Raw genomic sequence first — 18981 nt, forward strand, 5'->3', positions numbered from 1 at the left:
TGAAGGTTGGACTGGATGAGCTCTTCCAACCAACCAAATCTGTGACTCTGTATGAGCTGTCATGGAACCACAGCAGGGTTGAAGGTTGGACTGGATGAGCTCTTCCAACCAACCAAATCTATGCCTCTGTATCAGCTGTTATGGAACCACAGCAGGGTCAAAGGTTGGACTGGATGAGCTCTTCCAACCAACCAAATCTGTGACGCTGTATGAGATGTCATGGAACCACAGCAGGGTTGAAGGTTGGACTGGATGAGCTCTTCCAACCAACCAAATCTATGCCTCTGTATGAGCTGTTATGGAACCACAGCAGAAGCCATCAGCAACTCAGAGACTCAAGTCACTGACAGATGCCAGAGCTGTGCTGAAGTCTGACCTAGGCCAGCAGCTCCCAGTGAGGAGAATTATCCAGAGTATGGTGGGAAATGAAGAATTAGGCAGAGGACTAAGGGGCAGGTGTGGTGCTTTGAGGGTAACTGGAATATTTTAGTGAGAAATTAAATCCTTGGCTGTGAGAAGAAAGAAAAAACACCCAAGAGTACCCTACAGCACTCAGTCTTCTGCTGAGAAACACAACTAGTCCCAGTGCAGGTAGGATACTGCCTGCTCACACACTGCTCAGCTCTCCCTGGCTCCTGCTCCTTCTCTCTCTGGCAGTCTGGGGCTGTGTGGTTGCCTCTGCCCTAACTCTTTAATCCAATCTAAGCTTTTTATTTCCCCTAACCTCCTTCTTGTCTTTATAGCATCTCACCTCAGATCTCTCTGAGATATACAGGGACTGATCTGGTTGTTTCTGAAAGGAGAGAAAGGGTGAGGGAGGAGGTTTGGGTCAGGAGCCTCCTGGGGACTCTGATTTCTGGGAGGAGTACTGTGTTTCTGTACTACTTTTAACTTGTATATGTCTGTGATTGTGCTAAGCTGTAACTATAGCTTCATTCCTTAACTTCCAGCCAGCTGAGTCTAGTCTGGGTCACTTCATTGTGTGTGTGGGGGGGCAGGTAACTCTCAAACCATCACAGCAGGGGACAAAGCCAGCTCACCCCATTGGAGTGTGGAGGCAGGGCACCAGTGGAGCGTGGAGGCAAAGGGACCAGTGGAGCGTGGAGGCAAAGGGACCAGTGGAGCGTGGAGGTGAGGGACCAGTGGAGCGTGGAGGTGAGGGACCAGTGGAGCGTGGAGGCAGAGGGACCAGTGGAGCGTGGAGGTGAGGGACCAGTGGAGCGTGGAGGTGAGGGACCAGTGGAGAGTGGAGACAAAGGCACCAGTGGAGCGTGGAGGCAAAGGGACCAGTGGAGCGTGGAGGTGAGGGACCAGTGGAGCGTGGAGGCAAAGGCACCAGTGGAGCGTGGAGGCAGGGGACCAGTGGAGCGTGGAGGTGAGGGACCAGTGGAGCGTGGAGGTGAGGGACCAGTGGAGCGTGGAGGTGAGGGACCAGTGGAGCGTGGAGGTGAGGGACCAGTGGAGCGTGGAGGTGAGGGACCAGTGGAGCGTGGAGGCGAGGGACCAGTGGAGCGTGGAGGCAGGGACCAGTGGAGCGTGGAGGCAAAGGGACCAGTGGAGCGTGGAGGCAGAGGGACCAGTGGAGCGTGGAGGCAGAGGGACCAGTGGAGCGTGGAGGCAGAGGCACCAGTGGAGCGTGGAGGTGAGGGACCAGTGGAGCGTGGAGGCAGAGGGACCAGTGGAGCGTGGAGGTGAGGGACCAGTGGAGCGTGGAGGTGAGGGACCAGTGGAGCGTGGAGGTGAGGGACCAGTGGAGCGTGGAGGTGAGGGACCAGTGGAGCGTGGAGGTGAGGGACCAGTGGAGCGTGGAGGTGAGGGACCAGTGGAGCGTGGAGGTGAGGGACCAGTGGAGCGTGGAGGCAAAGGGACCAGTGGAGCGTGGAGGCAAAGGGACCAGTGGAGCGTGGAGGCAAAGGGACCAGTGGAGCGTGGAGGCAGGGCACCAGTGGAGCGTGGAGGCAGGGCACCAGTGGAGCGTGGAGGCAAAGGCACCAGTGGAGCGTGGAGGCAGGGCACCAGTGGAGCGTGGAGGCAGGGCACCAGTGGAGCGTGGAGGCAGAGGGACCAGTGGAGCGTGGAGGCAGAGGGACCAGTGGAGCGTGGAGGCAGAGGGACCAGTGGAGCGTGGAGGTGAGGGACCAGTGGAGCGTGGAGGTGAGGGACCAGTGGAGCGTGGAGGTGAGGGACCAGTGGAGCGTGGAGGTGAGGGACCAGTGGAGCGTGGAGGTGAGGGACCAGTGGAGCGTGGAGGTGAGGGACCAGTGGAGCGTGGAGGTGAGGGACCAGTGGAGCGTGGAGGCAGGGACCAGTGGAGCGTGGAGGCTGAGGGACCAGTGGAGCGTGGAGGCTGAGGGACCAGTGGAGCGTGGAGGCTGAGGGACCAGTGGAGCGTGGAGGCAGGGACCAGTGGAGCGTGGAGGCAGGGACCAGTGGAGCGTGGAGGCTGAGGGACCAGTGGAGCGTGGAGGCTGAGGGACCAGTGGAGCGTGGAGGCTGAGGGACCAGTGGAGCGTGGAGGCTGAGGGACCAGTGGAGCGTGGAGGCAGGGACCAGTGGAGCGTGGAGGCAGGGGATGAGGGGAGCGTGGAGGCAGGGGATGAGGGGAGCATGGAGGCAGGGGATGAGGGGAGCATGGAGGCAGGGGATGAGGGGAGCATGGAGGCAAGGGATGAGTGGAGCATGGAGGCAGGGGATGAGGGGAGCATGGAGGCAGGGGATGAGGGGAGCATGGAGGCAAGGGATGAGTGGAGCATGGAGGCAGGCACCAGTGGAGCATGGAGGCAGGGACCCAGGGAGCCCCTGGCCGCGCCGCGCGCTCGCTCCTCACCTTGGAGTTCTTGGCCCCGCTGCGGCCTGACTGCGCGGAGCAGCTGCGCTGGACGCCCTGCTCCGGCGTGGACGGGGACTTGTCTGAAGAGTGGTCTGAGCCCTTCTCCACCATGGCGTCTGCTGGGCAGTCCTGCGGCGTGGGCGAGCGGGAGCGCTTGCGCAGGATGGGCGAGCAGGCAGGCGTGCTGCGGTTGGAGTTACTGGCAGTGCTGCGGAGAGAGGGCGGACAGCAGGGTCAGCACCCGCGGCACTGCCCTGCCTGCTCAGCCTGACTGCAGGGCTCTAATGGGAGGAGGTGGGAAGAAAACAATGACCATAGAAACATAGATCCATAGAGCCACAGAGCCATAGAACCATAGAGCTACAGGACCACAGAGCCACAGAGCCATAGAACCATAGAGCTACAGGACCATAGAGCCATAGAACCATAGAGCCACAGGACCACAGAGCCACAGGACCATAGAGCCACAGGACCACAGAGCCATAGAACCATAGAGCTACAGGACCACAGAGCCACAGAACCATAGAGCTACAGGACCACAGAGCCACAGAGCCATAGAACCATAGAGCTACAGGACCATAGAGCCATAGAACCATAGAGCCACAGGACCACAGAGCCATAGAACCATAGAGCTACAGGACCTCAGAGCCACAGAGCCATAGAACCATAGAGCTACAGGACCTCAGAGCCACAGAACCACAGAGTCATAGAACCACAGAACCACAGAGCCATAGGACCACAGAGCCATAGAACCACAGAGCCATAGAACCATAGAACCACAGAGCCATAGAACCATAGAACCACAGAGCCATAGAACCATAGAACCACAGAGCCACAGAACCATAGAACCACAGAGCCACAGGACCACAGAACCAGAGAGCCATAGGACCACAGAGCCACAGGACCACAGAGCCATAAAACCACAGAGCCACAGGACCACAGAGCCACAGGACCACAGAGCCACAGGACCACACAGCCACAGGACCTCAGAGCCATAGAGCCACAGAACCATAGAGCCACAGAACCACAGAGCCATAGGACCTCAGAGCCATAGGACCTCAGAGCCATAGGACCTCAGAGCCATAGGACCACAGAATCATAGAGCCACAGAGCCATAGGATCACAGAGCCATAGGACCACAGAACCATAGAATCAACAAGGTTGGAAGAGACCTCCAAGCTCATCCAGTCCAACCTATCCCTCAGCCCTATCCAGTCAACCAGACCATGGCACTAAGTGCCTCATCCAGTCTTCTGTTGAACACCCCCAGGGATGGGGACTCCACCACCTCCCTGGGCAGCCCATGCCAATGCCAATCACTCTCTCTGTGAAGAACTTCTTCCTAACATCCAGCCTGTACTTCCCCCGGCACAGCTTGAGACTCTGTCCCCTTGTTCTATTGCTGCTTGCCTGGGAGAAGAGACCAACCCCACCTGGCTACAAGAACCACAGAACCATAGGGCCACAAAATCACAGAACCATAGAATGTCAGGAGCTGGAAGGGACCTCCAGAGCTCAGCCAGCCCAAGCCCTGCCAGAGCAGGAGCACCCAGAGCAGAGCACACAGAACACATCCAGGCAGGTTTGAATATCTGCAGAGAGGGAGACTCCACAGCCCCCCTGGGCAGCCTGTGCCAGGCTCTGCCACCCTCCCAGGGACAAAATTCCTCCTCCTCTTCCCATGGCACTTCCTCTGCCTCAGCTCCCACCACTGCCCTTGTACTGGCATTGGGCATGGCCCAGCAGAGCAGAGCTGGCTCCAGCCTCTGGCACTGCCCTGCACACCTCTGGAACCATTGCTGAGGTCACCTCTCAGCTCCTCCTCTGCCAGCTCCCAGCCCCAGCTCCCTCAGGCTCTGCTCCTAACAGAGCTGTTCCCTTCCCTTCAGCAGCTCTGGGCTCTGTGCTGGGCTCTCTCCAGCACTTCTGTGTCCCTCTTGACCTGGGGGGCCCAGAACTGGACACAGGACTCCAGATGTGGCCTCAGCAGGGCAGAGTAGAGGGGCAGGAGAACCTCTTTGGACCTACTCACCAGAGCCCTTCTGACCCACCCCAGAGAGGCACTGCCCCTCCTGGGCACCAGAGCTCATTGCTGGCTCATGCTCCACCTCCCACTCACCAGGACCACCAAATCCTTTTGCCTTTTGCTGCTTTCCAACAGCTCAGTCCCCAACCTATCCTGATCCCTGCAGTTATCCTTTCCCAGGTGCCAGATTCTGCCCTTGCCCTTGTTGAATTGCATTACATTTCCTCCTGCCCACCCCTGCAGCCTGTCCAAGTCTGGCTGAATGGCAGCAGGGGGGAAGGGGAAGGAGAGGGGGGAAGGGGAAGGAGAGGGGGGAAGGGGAAGGAGAGGGGGGAAGGGGAAGGAGAGGGGGGAAGGGGAAGGAGAGGGGGGAAGGGGAAGGAGAGGGGGGAAGGGGAAGGAGAGGGGGGGAAGGGGAAGGAGAGGGGGGAAGGGGAAGGAGAGGGGGGAAGGGGAAGGAGAGGGGGGAAGGGGAAGGAGAGGGGGGAAGGGGAAGGAGAGGGGGGAAGGGGAAGGAGAGGGGGGAAGGGGAAGGAGAGGGGGGAAGGGGAAGGAGAGGGGGGAAGGGGAAGGAGAGGGGGGAAGGGGAAGGAGAGGGGGGAAGGGGAAGGAGAGGGGGGAAGGGGAAGGAGAGGGGGGAAGGGGAAGGAGAGGGGGGAAGGGGAAGGAGAGGGGGGAAGGGGAAGGAGAGGGGGGAAGGGGAAGGAGAGGGGGGAAGGGGAAGGAGAGGGGGGGAAGGGGAAGGAGAGGGGGGAAGGGGAAGGAGAGGGGGGGAAGGGGAAGGAGAGGGGGGAAGGGGAAGGAGAGGGGGGGAAGGGGAAGGAGAGGGGGGAAGGGGAAGGAGAGGGGGGAAGGGGAAGGAGAGGGGGGAAGGGGAAGGAGAGGGGGGAAGGGGAAGGAGAGGGGGGAAGGGGAAGGAGAGGGGGGAAGGGGAAGGAGAGGGGGGAAGGGGAAGGGGAAGGGGGAAGGGGAATGGGAAGGGGGAAGGGGAAGGGGAAGGGAGAAGGGGAAGGGGAAGGGGAAGGGAGAAGGGGAAGGGAGAAGGGGAAGGGAGAAGGGGAAGGGGAAGGGGAAGGGGAAGGAGAGGGGGGAAGGGGAAGGAGAGGGGGAAGGGGAAGGGGAAGGAGAGGGGGGAAGGGGAAGGGGAAGGAGAGGGGGGAAGGGGAAGGGGAAGGAGAGGGGGGAAGGGGAAGGGGAAGGAGAGGGGGGAAGGGGAAGGGGAAGGAGAGGGGGGAAGGGGAAGGGGAAGGAGAGGGGGGAAGGGGAAGGGGAAGGAGAGGGGGGAAGGGGAAGGGGAAGGAGAGGGGGGAAGGGGAAGGGGAAGGAGAGGGGGGAAGGGGAAGGGGAAGGAGAGGGGGGAAGGGGAAGGGGAAGGAGAGGGGGGAAGGGGAAGGGGAAGGGGAAGGAGAGGGGGGAAGGGGAAGGGGAAGGGGAAGGAGAGGGGGGAGGGGGAAGGGGAAGGGGAAGGAGAGGGGGGAAGGGGAAGGGGAAGGGGAAGGAGAGGGGGGAAGGGGAAGGGGAAGGGGAAGGAGAGGGGGGAAGGGGAAGGGGAAGGGGAAGGAGAGGGGGGAAGGGGAAGGGGAAGGGGAAGGAGAGGGGGGAAGGGGAAGGGGAAGGGGAAGGAGAGGGGGGAAGGGGAAGGGGAAGGAGAGGGGGGAAGGGGAAGGGGAAGGAGAGGGGGGAAGGGGAAGGGGAAGGAGAGGGGGGAAGGGGAAGGGGAAGGGGAGGGGGGAAGGGGAAGGGGAAGGGGAAGGGGAAGGAGAGGGGGGAAGGGGAAGGGGAAGGGGAAGGGGAAGGAGAGGGGGGAAGGGGAAGGGGAAGGGGAAGGAGAGGGGGGAAGGGGAAGGGGAAGGAGAGGGGAAGGGGAAGGAGAGGGGGGAAGGGGAAGGGGAAGGAGAGGGGGGAAGGGATCAGCCAGGCACTCTGACACCAGACAACAGAACAGCATAACAATAGTACAGTGTCCCGGGATGCCCAGGTGCACCCCCTGGGACCAGCCTCAGTCCCTTTAGCTTTCTGAAGGGGACCTAGGACCCCCCCCCCCCAAACTCCCACACTCATTCACTGGTTTGCTGAGAGGGACAGAAAGCCAAAACGTGACCCATGTGTCCCACTTTGCTCAGGGATGCTTCTTCCCTTCCACTGCTCTTGGCTCTGCTCTAATACCTCCCCACTGGCCTTGGCTACCCAGGAAGTTTTGGTTGTTTTGGTTTCTGTCTGGGTAGGAAGCAAAGGAAAAGGAGGCTCTGAGCCCCTCCTGGGCAGTTTTCTTTGCCTGGGAGGGAGTTTGGATTTCTGCATGACCTCTGATTAGTAGATAGCACCTTCCCTGGAGCTGTTCAAAAGGAGACTGAAGGAGGCACTGAGAAGGTGCTGGGTGATAGTTTGGACTCCTCAAAGGTCTTTTCCAAGCTGGTTCCTTCTGTGATCGTTGCAAATATATTGTCTCCCTCTGCTGGGAGATGCAGCTCTGCTCTAAGTGTAGCTTTAGCTTACTTCCAACCCATCTGAGCTGGTCACAGAATGACAGAAACATTCTGGTTGGAAAAGACCCCCCAGGATCATCAAGCCCAACCATTAGCCCTACTCCACAGGGTTCACCCTAAACCATAGCCTCAAGTACCACATCCCAATGGCTTTTAGACACACAGTCTCACAGTATCATCAGGGCTGGAAGAGACCTCACAGCTCATCAAGTCCAACCCTTTAGCACAGAGCTCAAGGCCAGACCATGGCACCAAGTGCCACGTCCAGTCCTGCCTTGAACAGCTCCAGGGACGGCGACTCCACCACCTCCCCGGGCAGCCCATTCCAGTGCCCAATGACTCTCTCAGGGAAGAACTTTCTCCTCACCTCCAGCCTAAATCTCCCCTGGCACAGCCTGAGGCTGTGTCCTCTTGTTCTGGTGCTGGCCACCTGAGAGAAGAGAGCAACCTCCTCCTGGCCACAACCTCCCCTCAGGTAGTTGCAGACAGCAATGAGGTCTGCCCTGAGCCTCCTCTTCTCCAGGCTAACCAATCCCAGCTCCCTCAGCCTCTCCTCGTAGGGCTGTGCTCAAGGCCTCTCCCCAGCCTCGTCGCCCTTCTCTGGACACGCTCAAGCATCTCAATGTCCCTCCTAAACTGGGGGGCCCAGAACTGAACACAGCACTCAAGGTGTGGTCTAACCAGTGCAGAGTCCAGGGGCAGAATGACCTCCCTGCTCCTGCTGGCCACACCATTGCTGATGCAGGCCAGGATGCCACTGGCTCTCTTGGCCACCTGGGCACACTGCTGGCTCATGTTCAGGCAGGTACCAATCAGCACCCCCCAGATCCCTCTCTGTCTGGCTGCTCTCAGCCACTCTGACCCCAGCCTGTATCTCTGCATGGGGTTGTTGTGGCCAAAGTGCAGCACCCTGCACTTGGAGCTATTGAAGCCATCTCCTTGGACTCTGCCCATCTGTGCAGGCAGTCAAGGTCCTGCTGCAGAGCCCTTCTGCTCTCCAACCCAGCCACATCTGCCCCCCAGCTTGGTGTCATCTGCACACTTGCTGATGACTGACTCCATGCCCTCATCCAGATCATCTATGAAGCTGTTAAAGAGGATGGGGCCCAGCACTGATCCCTGAGGGACACCACTAGTGACAGCTGCCAGCTGGATGTGGCACCATTCACCACCACTCTCTGGGCTCAGCCCTCCAGCCAGTTCCTAACCCAGCACAGAGTGTTGCCATCCAAGCCATGGGCTGACAGCTTAGCCAGCAGTTTGCTGTGGGGGACAGTGTCAAAGGCCTTGCTGAAGTCCAGACAGAGCACATCCACAGGCCTCCCCACATCTAGCATTGGTGACTCAACCACCTCCCTGGGTAGCCTATTCCAATCCCTGACCACTGTTGCTGTGGAAAAAACCATTTCCTAATGTCATAGAATCACAGAATCCTTCTTTCAGGAGTTGGGAGGGGGAAAGTTCCTACCCCAGTACAAGCATCCCACAGACACAGACTGCTCCATACCTGCAGTGCAGCATCCCCTGCAGCCTGCTGCAGCAGCTCCCCCAGGGAGGGCACAAGTGCCACGCTCAGGGCTCCTGCCCCCTGTAAAAGCAGGCTGTGGGCAGTTAGCACCTACCAGTGACACAGCTGCAAGGGCCTGCCAGTGCCTTTCCCCACCCACTCCTGGACTCGGCTGTCCCAGGGATGGATGCTGTGAGAATGAACTCGTTCCCCCCCTGCCAGTGCTCAGAGCTCCAACTCATGAGCTGAGCCTAGAAAAGCAAAGCTAAATTGCCACTTCAGATGAGGGAGGTGCCAGTGTGCTCCTCCATCCCTCCTGGAGCTCAGCCAGGGAGGCTGAGCCAACAGGACGTGGAAGCCACTCATTAGAGACCACCAGACGCGACGGGGCACTGGTGGAGGAGACCTGCTGGCAGCCGATGCAGCTCTGACTGCCTGCAGCACACCAGCCCTGCCCACAGCAGGGGAAAGCTGAGCCTGGAGAGGGTTTGCTGGGACAGAGGAGTTGTGATGACTTAAGAAAATGGAGAGAAGGGGAAAGGGGGGGGAGGGAAGGAGAAAGGAAAAAGAAAAAGAGGAATAAGAGGAAAAATAAAAAGGAGGGAGAAAGAGGGAGAAAAGAGGGAAAAAAAAGGATAAAAAGGAAAAAGAGGGAAAATAAAAAGAGAAACAAGAGAAGGAAAGAAAGAGAGAAGGAAAGAAAGAGAGAAGGAAAGAAAGAGAGAAGGAAAGAAAGAGAGAAGGAAAGAAAGAGAGAAGGAAAGAAAGAGAGAAGGAAAGAAAGAGAGAAGGAAAGAAAGAGAGAAGGAAAGAAAGAGAGAAGGAAAGAAAGAGAGAAGGAAAGAAAGAGAGAAGGAAAGAAAGAGAGAAGGAAAGAAAGAGAGAAGGAAAGAAAGAGAGAAGGAAAGAAAGAGAGAAGGAAAGAAAGAGAGAAGGAAAGAGAAAAAGAGAATGAAAGAAAGAGAGAAGGAAAGAGAAAAAGAGAATGAGAAAGTGAAAGAGGAAAAAGAAAGAGAAGGAAAAAGAGACAAAAAAAGAAAAAGAAGGAAAAAGAGCAAAGGAAAAGAAAGAGCAAAGGAAAAGAAAGAGCAAAGGAAAAGAAAGAGCAAAGGAAAAGAAAGAGCAAAGGAAAAGAAAGAGCAAAGGAAAAGAAAGAGCAAAGGAAAAGAAAGAGAAAAAGAGAAGAGAAAGGAAAGAGAAAAGAGAAGAGAAAGGAAAGAGAAAAGAGAAGAGAAAGGAAAGAGAAAAGAGAAGAGAAAGGAAAGAGAAAAGAGAAGAGAAAGGAAAAAGAAAAAGAGAAGAGAAAGGAAAAAGAAAAAGGATAAAGATAAAAAGAAAGAGAAAGAGAAGGAAAAAGAAAAAGAGAAAAAGAAAAGAGAGAAATAGAAAAAGAGAGAAAGAGAAAGGAAAAGGAAGAAAGGAAACCAGACAAAAGGAAACTAGACAAAGGAAGGACGGCAGCACAGAACTGCTCCCCTTCACCAGGGGCAGCACCATCCAGCGCCCAGAGCTCTCCGCTCCGCCGGCAGCCCAGCCCCAGCCAGCCGCAGCCCCCCGCACACAGCAGCGAACCTCAGCCCTGCCCCGCTCCTGCCGCCTGCTCTGCCTGCCAGGCTGCTCAGCGCCGCACACCGCAGCCATCCTGCCCTACCTAACACACTTCCTCCAGCAGGCAAATCATTTCCGAGCGGCCCAAGCGGCTTTCAAACCTCCTCCAGCTGGCCCTGTTCACCTGCAGGTCGGTGGGACCTGGGCAGATCCAAGGATCACCTTTCTGCTGGCTCTGCCGTGCCGAGCTGCTGGGGAACCTCCTTAGCCCAGGAACACCGGGAAGCAGCTGGCCCTGCTCCCTGCACCTTCCAGGGTCCTCTCCAATCTGATTCTCACAGCTCCTCATGAGGAGTGCTGAGATGCCTGAACACCTCCAGGGGGGTTGTGGAGCACAGAAGCACCGAAGGGCATCTTTGTGGTCCAGTTTGTACCCATGGCCCCTTGTGCTGCCACTGGGCACCACTGAACAAAGCCTGTTCCCACCCTCCTGACACCCACCCAGCTCAGGTCCCCCTCAGGCTGCTCTTCTCCAGCCTAAACAGCCTCAACTCTCTCAGCCTTTGCTCCTCACAGAGCTGCTCCAGGCCCCTTGCACCTTTGCAGCCCTTTGCTGTGCCTTCTCCCTGCCCTTCCTGAACTGGGGAGCCCTGAACTGCATCCAGGACTCCAGATGTGGCCTCAGCAGGGCAGAGAGGGAGGAGAACCTCCCTTGACCTGCTGGCCACACTCTTCTTGATGCCCCCCAGGATGCCAATGGCTTTCTTGGCCACAACTTACACCGATCGATGCGAGAGGTCTCCAGAAACACAAGGCAAGGATTTGAAGCCCCATGCCTGAGCCACACATGACTGCACTCATTCTGTTCCAGCAGACATCCTCATCTCTCCTTCTACAGCTCCACAAAACCTGCGTTCATTGACCACACCTCCTCTTCCTCCTCCTCCTTCTCGGTCCACGCTCAGGAGTTTCACTTTGAGTGTTGCTTTCAAGCAGCTTCCTGCAGGCTGCAGCCAAATGCAGTCAAGGTTCTGCTTGCTTTCAGCTTGCAGCTCTGAAGCAGCTTCCTGCAGGCTGCAGCCAAATGCAGTCAAGGTTCTGCTTGCTTTCAGCTTGCAGCTCTGAAGCAGCCTCCTGCAGGCTGCTGCCAAATGCAGTCAAGGTTTTGCTTGCTTGCAGCTTGCAGCTGTGAAGCAGCCTCCTGCAGGCTGCAGCCAAATGCAGTCAAGGTTTTGCTTGCTTGCAGCTTGCAGTTCTGAAGCAGCCTCCTGCAGGCTGCAGCCAAATGCAGTCAAGGTTTTGCTTGCTTGCAGCTTGCAGTTCTGAAGCAGCCTCCTGCAGGCTGCAGCCAAATGCAGTCAAGGTTTTGCTTGCTTGCAGCTTGCAGCTGTGAAGCAGCCTCCTGCAGGCTGCAGCCAAATGCAGTCAAGGTTTTGCTTGCTTGCAGCTTGCAGCTGTGAAGCAGCCTCCTGCAGGCTGCAGCCAAATGCAGTCAAGGTTCTGCTTGCTTTCAGCTTGCAGCTGTGAAGCAGCACCCAAGGTTTTACTGCCCACAAGAAGCAGGTCCAAAGCCTGTGCCCAGGGTCCAGCAGCTGCAGCCTGTGCATGTGAAGCTCGGCCACAACCTGCTGCAAAGCTCAGGGCTCTTTTTCACTCGACTTGGGATGGAATGAGAAAGGAGACAAACTCTGCCTCTTGTGGGCTGCAATAAATACTTGGGATAGCAGGTGCAAGGCACAGGCATGGAATCATGGAGTTGATTGGGTTGGAAAAGCCCTCTAAGAGCATCCAGTCCAAGCAGCAACCCAACCCCACCATGGTCACCAAACCATGGCCCCAAGTGCCATGGCCACAGGTTTCCTCAACACCTCCAAGCATGGGCACTCCACCACCCCCCCTGGGCAGCCTGTGCCAATCCCCTGTGCCACTCCTGCAGCAAACAAATTGTTCCTCATCTCCAACCTAACCCTGTCCTGGCACAGCTTCAGGACATTTCTTCTCCTTCTATCACCTGATCCTAGGGAGCAGAGCCCAACCCCCACCTCACTGCAGCCTGCTTGCAGCAAGCTGGAGAGCAATGAGGTCTCCTCTCAGCCTCTTCTCCAGGCTGCACACCCCCAGCTCCCTCAGCTGCTCCTCCCCAGCCCTCTTCTCCAGACCCTGCCCCAGCTTTGTTGCTCTTCTCTGGACCTGCTCCAGCTACCCAATGTCCTTCTTGGAGTACACCTGAAGGTGTAGCCTCACCAGTGGTACAGGGGCACTGTACCAGATGGTAGAGGGGCACCAGCACTTCCCTGCTCCTCCTGGCCACACCATTGCAGAGATAAGGGGGAAAATAAGGCAGCTTCAAGGGTGCCTTCCTAGGCTCTCCCTTAAACTCATCAGCAGAGACATCATCACTCATAGAATGGTTTGACTTAGAAGAGGCCTTAAAGATCATCCAGTTCCAACCCCCTTGCAGGGACACCTCCCACTAACCCACCTGGCCTTGAACACCTCCAGGGAGGTTGTGAAGCACAAAGAGTGAGGGTGAGGAGACACTGGCACAGGTTGCCCAGGGAGGTTGTGGAGCACAGAAGCACAGAATGGGATCTTTGATCCCATTCTGTGCTTCTGTGCTCCACAACCTCCCTGGAGGTGTTCAGAACCAGACTGGATGAGACCTTGAGCAACCTGTTCTAGTGGGAGCTGTCCCCTGCCCATGGAACTGGCTGAGCTTTGAGGTCCCTTCCATCCTCAGCAGCTCTCTGCCTCTATGCAATGTGGTTTGGGCGAGTTTACAAAGGCCTTTAAAGCCAATGGCACACAACATCCATAATGTTCCCCTTGCCACTGCTTCCTACTGATGCCTGCAGCTGCTCCCTGCTCACCACCCCCTGCCCTGAGCCCCTCACAGCTCTGCCTGCTCCTGCTCAAGCCCTGCAGTTTGAATCCAACTCAAGGCAAGGGCCATGACGAAGGCTTGCTGCTGTCACCATGGCAACCAAGGCCTGCAATTGAACCAGGAATCAGCCCCAGAAATGCCAAACTGGCTTGACCCACTTTGACAAAGAAACAATAGTCATAACTACTGCTTTGGCAGCCTCAGTGCCCATGCAGGGCACTCAGGACCCTGTGGCAGAGCCTTCAGCACAGGCAGCAGAGTAGAGCATGGCCAGAACACAACCCAGCCCACCTAAGCCCCTTGCTGCAGGGTCAAAAGCCTGCATGGAAAGCAAAGAAGGCAGAGGATGTCTAACTGCTGCATGCTCACTTGCAGCCCAGCATGGGGCACTGGCAGCCCAGAGAGCCACTCCAACCCTGGGCTGCATCCACGGCAGTGTGGGCAGAGGTGGAGAGAGGAGATCCTGCCCTCTGCTCTGCTCTGCTCAGACCTCACCTGCAGGGCTGGGGACAGCTATGAGGACCTCAATACAAGAAGGACCTGGAGCTGCTGGAGAGGGTCTTGAAGAGGTCAGAAGGATGCTCAGAGGATAGAGGACCTCTGCTTGGGGACAGGCTGGGAGAGTTGGGGCTGTGCAGCCTGGAGAACAGAAGGCTCCAGGGAGACCTTAGAACTGCCTGCCAGTACCTGAAGGGAGCTACAGGAGAGCTGGGCAGGGACTTGTGACAAGGGCTGGGAGTGACAGGACAAGGGAGAATGGCTGGGAGCTGGGAGAGGGAGAGTGGAGAGGAGAAAGAGATTGTTGAGAGTGAGGGTGGGGAGAGACTGGCACAGGTTGCCCAGGGAGGTTGTGGAGCTCAGGGAGGGAGGGTGAGGAGACACTGGCACAGGTTGCCCAGGGAGGTTGTGGAGCACAGGGAGGGAGGATGAGGAGAGACTGGCACAGGTTGCCCAGGGAGGTTGTGGAGCTCAGGGAGGGAGGGTGAGGAGACACTGGCACAGGTTGCCCAGGGAGGTTGTGGAGCACAGGGAGGGAGGATGAGGAGACACTGGCACAGGTTGCCCAGGGAGGCTGTGGAGCACAGGGAGGGAGGATGAGGAGACACTGGCACAGGTTGCCCAGGGAGGCTGTGGAGCACAGAGAGGGAGGGTGAGGAGACACTGGCACAGGTTGCCCAGGGAGGTTGTGGATGTGGCTCCAGGCAGATCTTAGAGCTGCATTTCAGTATCTGAAGGGGACTACAGGAAGGCTGGGGAGGAGCTCTTCAGAAGGGCCTGTGGGGACAATGGCTTGAAGCTAGAGCAGGGCAGATTTAGGTTGGACATGAGCTCTGGAGTCCTAAAGACAGGCAGGACATGGAGCTGCTGGAGCAGGTCTCCAGGGTGGGCTACAAAGATGGTCAGAGGGCTGGAGAACCTCTCCTGCAAGGACAGGCTGGGAGAGCTGGGGCTGCTCAGGCTGGGGAAGGCTCTGACACAATCACTCTGCCTGACACTGACCCTGCACCAGTTCCCTACCATGCTCATGCCCCAGCAGCCAGCAGCCACAACAGCTTGCCTGGGGCAGGCATCAGATCCCATTCTGTGCTACTGTGCTCCACAACCTCCCTGAGCAACCTGTGCTGCAGCTTCCATCCACTGCTGCTTGTCCTGTGCCAGGGAGCAGTGAGCAGAGCCTGTCCCCCCCTGCTGACCCCCAGCCCTCAGAGAGTCACAGACATTGATCCAATCCCCTCTCAGGCTTCTCTTCTCCAGACTGAGCAGCCCCAGGGCCCTCAGCCTCTCCTCCCCAGGCACTGCTCCAGTCCCCTCCTCATCCTCACAGCCCTCCCTTGGACCCTCTCCAGCAGTTCCTGTCCCTCTGCAGCTGGGGAGCCCCAGACTGAAGGCAGTGCTCAAGATGAGGTCTCAGCAGGCAGAGCAGAGGGGCAGGAGAAGCTCCCTGGCTCTGCTGGGCACACTCTGCTGAGTGCCCCCCAGGACCCCCTTGGCCTCTTGCCCCCCAGGGCACATTGCTGCCCCAGGGATGCTCTCCCCCAGCACTCCCAGCTCCCTCTCCTTGGGGCTGCTCTCCAGCAGGCACCTCCCAGCCTGGACTGCTGCAGTTTATTCTTCCTGCCCAGGTGCAGGACTCTGCACTTGGCCTTGTTGGACCTCCTTTGGCTCTTCTGTGCCCAGCTCTGTGCCCAGGGCTCTCTGGATGGCAGCACAACCTGCAGCTGTCTCAGCCAAGCCTCCCAGCTTGGTGACAGCAGCAAACCTGCTGACTCTGTCCCCTCATCAATGCCATTGATGAAGATGTTGAACAGGACTGTCATCCTGTGGGGACAAGCTGGGAGAATTGGGGCTGTTCAGCCTAGAGAAGGCTCGAGGGAGACCTCAGAGCAGCCTTCCAGTACCTGAAGGGGCTCCAGGAATGCTGGGGAGGGACTTTGGAGAAGGACTGGGAGTGCCAGGAGGAAGGAGAATGGTTCTGAGCTGGGAGAGGGAGAGTGAGAGTGGGGATGAGGATGAAATGGTTGAGAGTGAGGGTGGGGAGACACTGGCACAGGTTGCCCAGGCAGGTTGTGGAGCAGAGAATCCCTGAACACCTCCAGGGAGGTTGTGGAGCACAGAAGCCCCCAATGTGATCAAAGATCACATTGGGGGCTTCTGTGCTCCACAACCTCCCTGGAGGTGTTCAAGGCCAGGATGGATGAGCCCTTGAGCAACCTGTGCTGGTGGGAAGTGTCCCTGCCCATGGCAGGGAGGTCGGAACTGGTTGAGCTTCCAGATCCATGCCCTCAATCTATGACTTATGTCCCCAAAGCAGCAAAGACCTTCAGGCCACCTTAGCTCTCTATGTCTGAAGGCCATGAGTTGTGCAAGCAAAGCCCAGCCTGTGCTCAGAGGCTCTCCTAAGCAAGAACACAGAGGCAGAGCTCTACTGATACAGGCTTGAACAGAGCAGAAAGAGCTACAGGGTCAAGGCAGCAGCTCAGGCCTGGCTGTAGCACAAAAAGGAGTTAATTCTCCTCAGCAGCAGCCTGTGGCAGGGTTAATTGGATGCCTACAAAGATATTTTTCTGTGATACAGCTTCTGACATCAGTGGGAAAAAAAAAAGATGAGCTTCAGAAGCTCATTATGCAGTCAGGCAAACAGCAAGCAGATGGCAATGACTTCTGAACATCACCAACCTACACTGCCTCCAAACTGATCATCCAGCAATGATAAACCCCCAGAGAGCCTCCAGAGATTCCCTGGGCCTGCCACTGCTGCACAAGCAACAGCAAAACTGCATCTCCCAGTGACCAAAATAACCCACCCAAAAAGACAAGAAAGCAACCATCTGCAATGAAGATGAGCCAAGCTCCTGGCAGTCAACAAGGCCAAGTGGAAGGTCCTGCACCTGGGTGGGTGCAATCCCAAGCACAGCTCCAGGCTGGGTGGGGAATGGCTGAGAGTAGCCCTGAGGAACAGGACCTGGGGTGAGGAAAAGCTCAACAGGAGCCTGCAGGGTGAGTGCAGCCCAGACACAACCCTGTGCTGGGCTGCAGCCAGAGCAGTGTGGGCACAGGGCAAGGGAGGGGATTCTGCCCCTTGGCTCTGCTCTCCTCACACCCCACCTGCAGTCCTGGGGGCAGTTCTGCAGCCCCCAGCACAAGCAGCACATGGAAGTGTTGGAGCCAGCCCAGAGGAGGCCACCAAGATGCTGAGAGGGCTGCAGCAGCTCTGCTCTGAGCACAGGCTGAGAGAGTTGGGGCTGTGCAGGCTGCAGAGGAGAAGGCTTGGAGGAGAGCTTGGAGTGGCCTTGCAGGAGCTGCAGGGGGCTGGGGAGGGACTACTGAGAAGGTCTGGGAATGAGAGGAGGAGGAGGAGGAATGGGTTTGAAGTGGCAGAGAGGAGATGGAAACTGGCTGTGAGGAAGAAGTGAGGGTGGTGAGAGACTGGCACAGGTTGAGGGAGGTTGTGGAGAACAGAATCCCTGAACACCACCAGGGAGGTTGTGGAGCACAGAAGTTCTGTGCTCCACAACCTCCCTGGGCAGCCTGTGCCAGTCTCTCCCCACCCTCACTCTCAAGACTTTCTTCCTCATCTCCAGTCTCAATCTCCCCTCCTCAAGCCCCAGTCCTTTGCCCTTTGTCTTATCACTACCAGCCCTTGTCACAAGTCCCTCTCCAGCCTTCTTGTTGCTTTAGGGAGTGGAAGGATGCTCTAAAGCCTCCTTGGAGCCTTCTCTTCTCCAACTAGATCAGGTTGCTCAGGGCCACATCAAGTCTGATCCTGAATGGCACCAGAGATGTGGCCTCAACCACCTCTCTGGGCAACCTGCTCCAGTGTTTCACCACACTCCTTGTGCAGAACTTCCTCCTTCCAACCTAAATCTCTCCTGCTCCACTTTCAAACCATTGTCCCTTGTCCTGCTGGTGCAAGCAAGGGTAGGGTGTCCCTGCCCATGGCAGGGGGCTGGAACTAGAGGATCCTTGTGGTCCCTTCCAACCCTGATTCTGTGATTCTAAGCCTTCCTAAGCAGCCCCTCCCCAGCCTTCCTGTAGGTCTCCTTCAGGATACTGCAATGCTGCTCTGAGATCTCCCTGGAGCTTTCTCCACCCCAGGCTGAACAGCTCCAACTCTCCCATCCTGACCTCATAGGAGAGGTGCTCAGGTCGATGCCTGCCAAAAGACTCACTCTGATGATTTCCCTGTTTCACAGGATGCTGTCCCCCTCCTCTGACAGTCAACCACCTGCTTCCATGTGCATGAGAGGAAACTGATGCAATCACTCTGCTTGAGGGGATTAGCAAATCACTGCAAGCCCCGGGAAGGAATCTGCCTCCTGCCCACAGGCAGCCCTGCGAGGTTGGTCCAATGCATTATTAACAATGCCATTGTCTTCCTCTGAATCATCTGATACTGGTTACCACTGGAGACAGGCTGCCAGCTCTGATGGACAACTGGGCTGAGGCCTTACAGGAACTCCCACTGTGCTGTCTGGGGAACAATCACTCTGCTGCTGCCTTCCCACTTGCACAAAGTCCCAGGGAAAGGAAAGAGAGGGAGAGAGGGAAGAGGAAAGAAGGAAGGAAGGAAGGAAGGAAGGAAGGAAGGAAGGAAGGAAGGAAGGAAGGAAGGAAGGAAGGAAGGAAGGAAGGAAGGAAGGAAGGAAGGAAAGAAAGAAAGAAAGAAAGAAAGAAAGAAAGAAAGAAAGAAAGAAAGAAAGAAAGAAAGATAGATAGATTCCAGGATTTCACCACCCTCATTTTGCAGAGCTTCCTCCTGATGTCCAAACTAAATCTGCCCTGCTCCAGTTCCAAACCATTGCCTCTCATCCTATCACCACAGGCCCTTCTGTTCAGGTCTTCCTTAGCCTTCCTGTAGCTCCCCTTCAGGTATTGAAATGCAGCTCTTGGGTCTCCCTGCAGCCCTCTCTTCTCCAGGCTGAACAGCCCCAGCTCTCTCAGCCTCTCCTCAGAGGACAGCTGCTCCTTTTTGCCTGCTTTGGAAGTCCAGCTGTAGCCTGAGTGCCCTGCAGGTGCCCATGGGACATGTCTGTGTTGGAAGCAGCCACAGAGTTGGCTGAAGTGCCATGGTCTGGTTGATTGGATAGGGCTGGGTGAGAGGTTGGACTGGATGAGCTTGGAGGTCTCTTCCAAGCTGGTTGATTCTATGATTCAGAGGGATGTGAAATCCTTGTTGTGCATTGTTCCCCCTTCATTGCC

General features: G+C 57.0%; 1 protein-coding gene across 5 annotated transcripts in view; it reads right to left on the reverse strand.

Annotated features, from left to right (window-relative positions):
* GRAMD1B (GRAM domain containing 1B) overlaps window positions 1-18981 on the reverse strand; it is a 196641-nt gene that overhangs the window by 65675 nt on the left and 111985 nt on the right. For all 5 annotated transcript variants that reach the window (XR_010308741.1, XM_064173231.1, XM_064173233.1 and 2 more), the window contains one exon: window positions 2828-3038. Coding sequence is in view for 4 of the 5 variants with exons in the window: in XM_064173231.1 (XP_064029301.1) it covers window positions 2828-3038 (211 nt within the window). In the remaining variant the exon portion in view is untranslated. The remainder of the gene's footprint in view (window positions 1-2827; window positions 3039-18981) is intronic.

Source organism: Pogoniulus pusillus, chromosome 38, assembly GCF_015220805.1.
Source record: "Pogoniulus pusillus isolate bPogPus1 chromosome 38, bPogPus1.pri, whole genome shotgun sequence".
Classification (NCBI taxonomy): Eukaryota; Metazoa; Chordata; class Aves; order Piciformes; family Lybiidae; genus Pogoniulus; species Pogoniulus pusillus.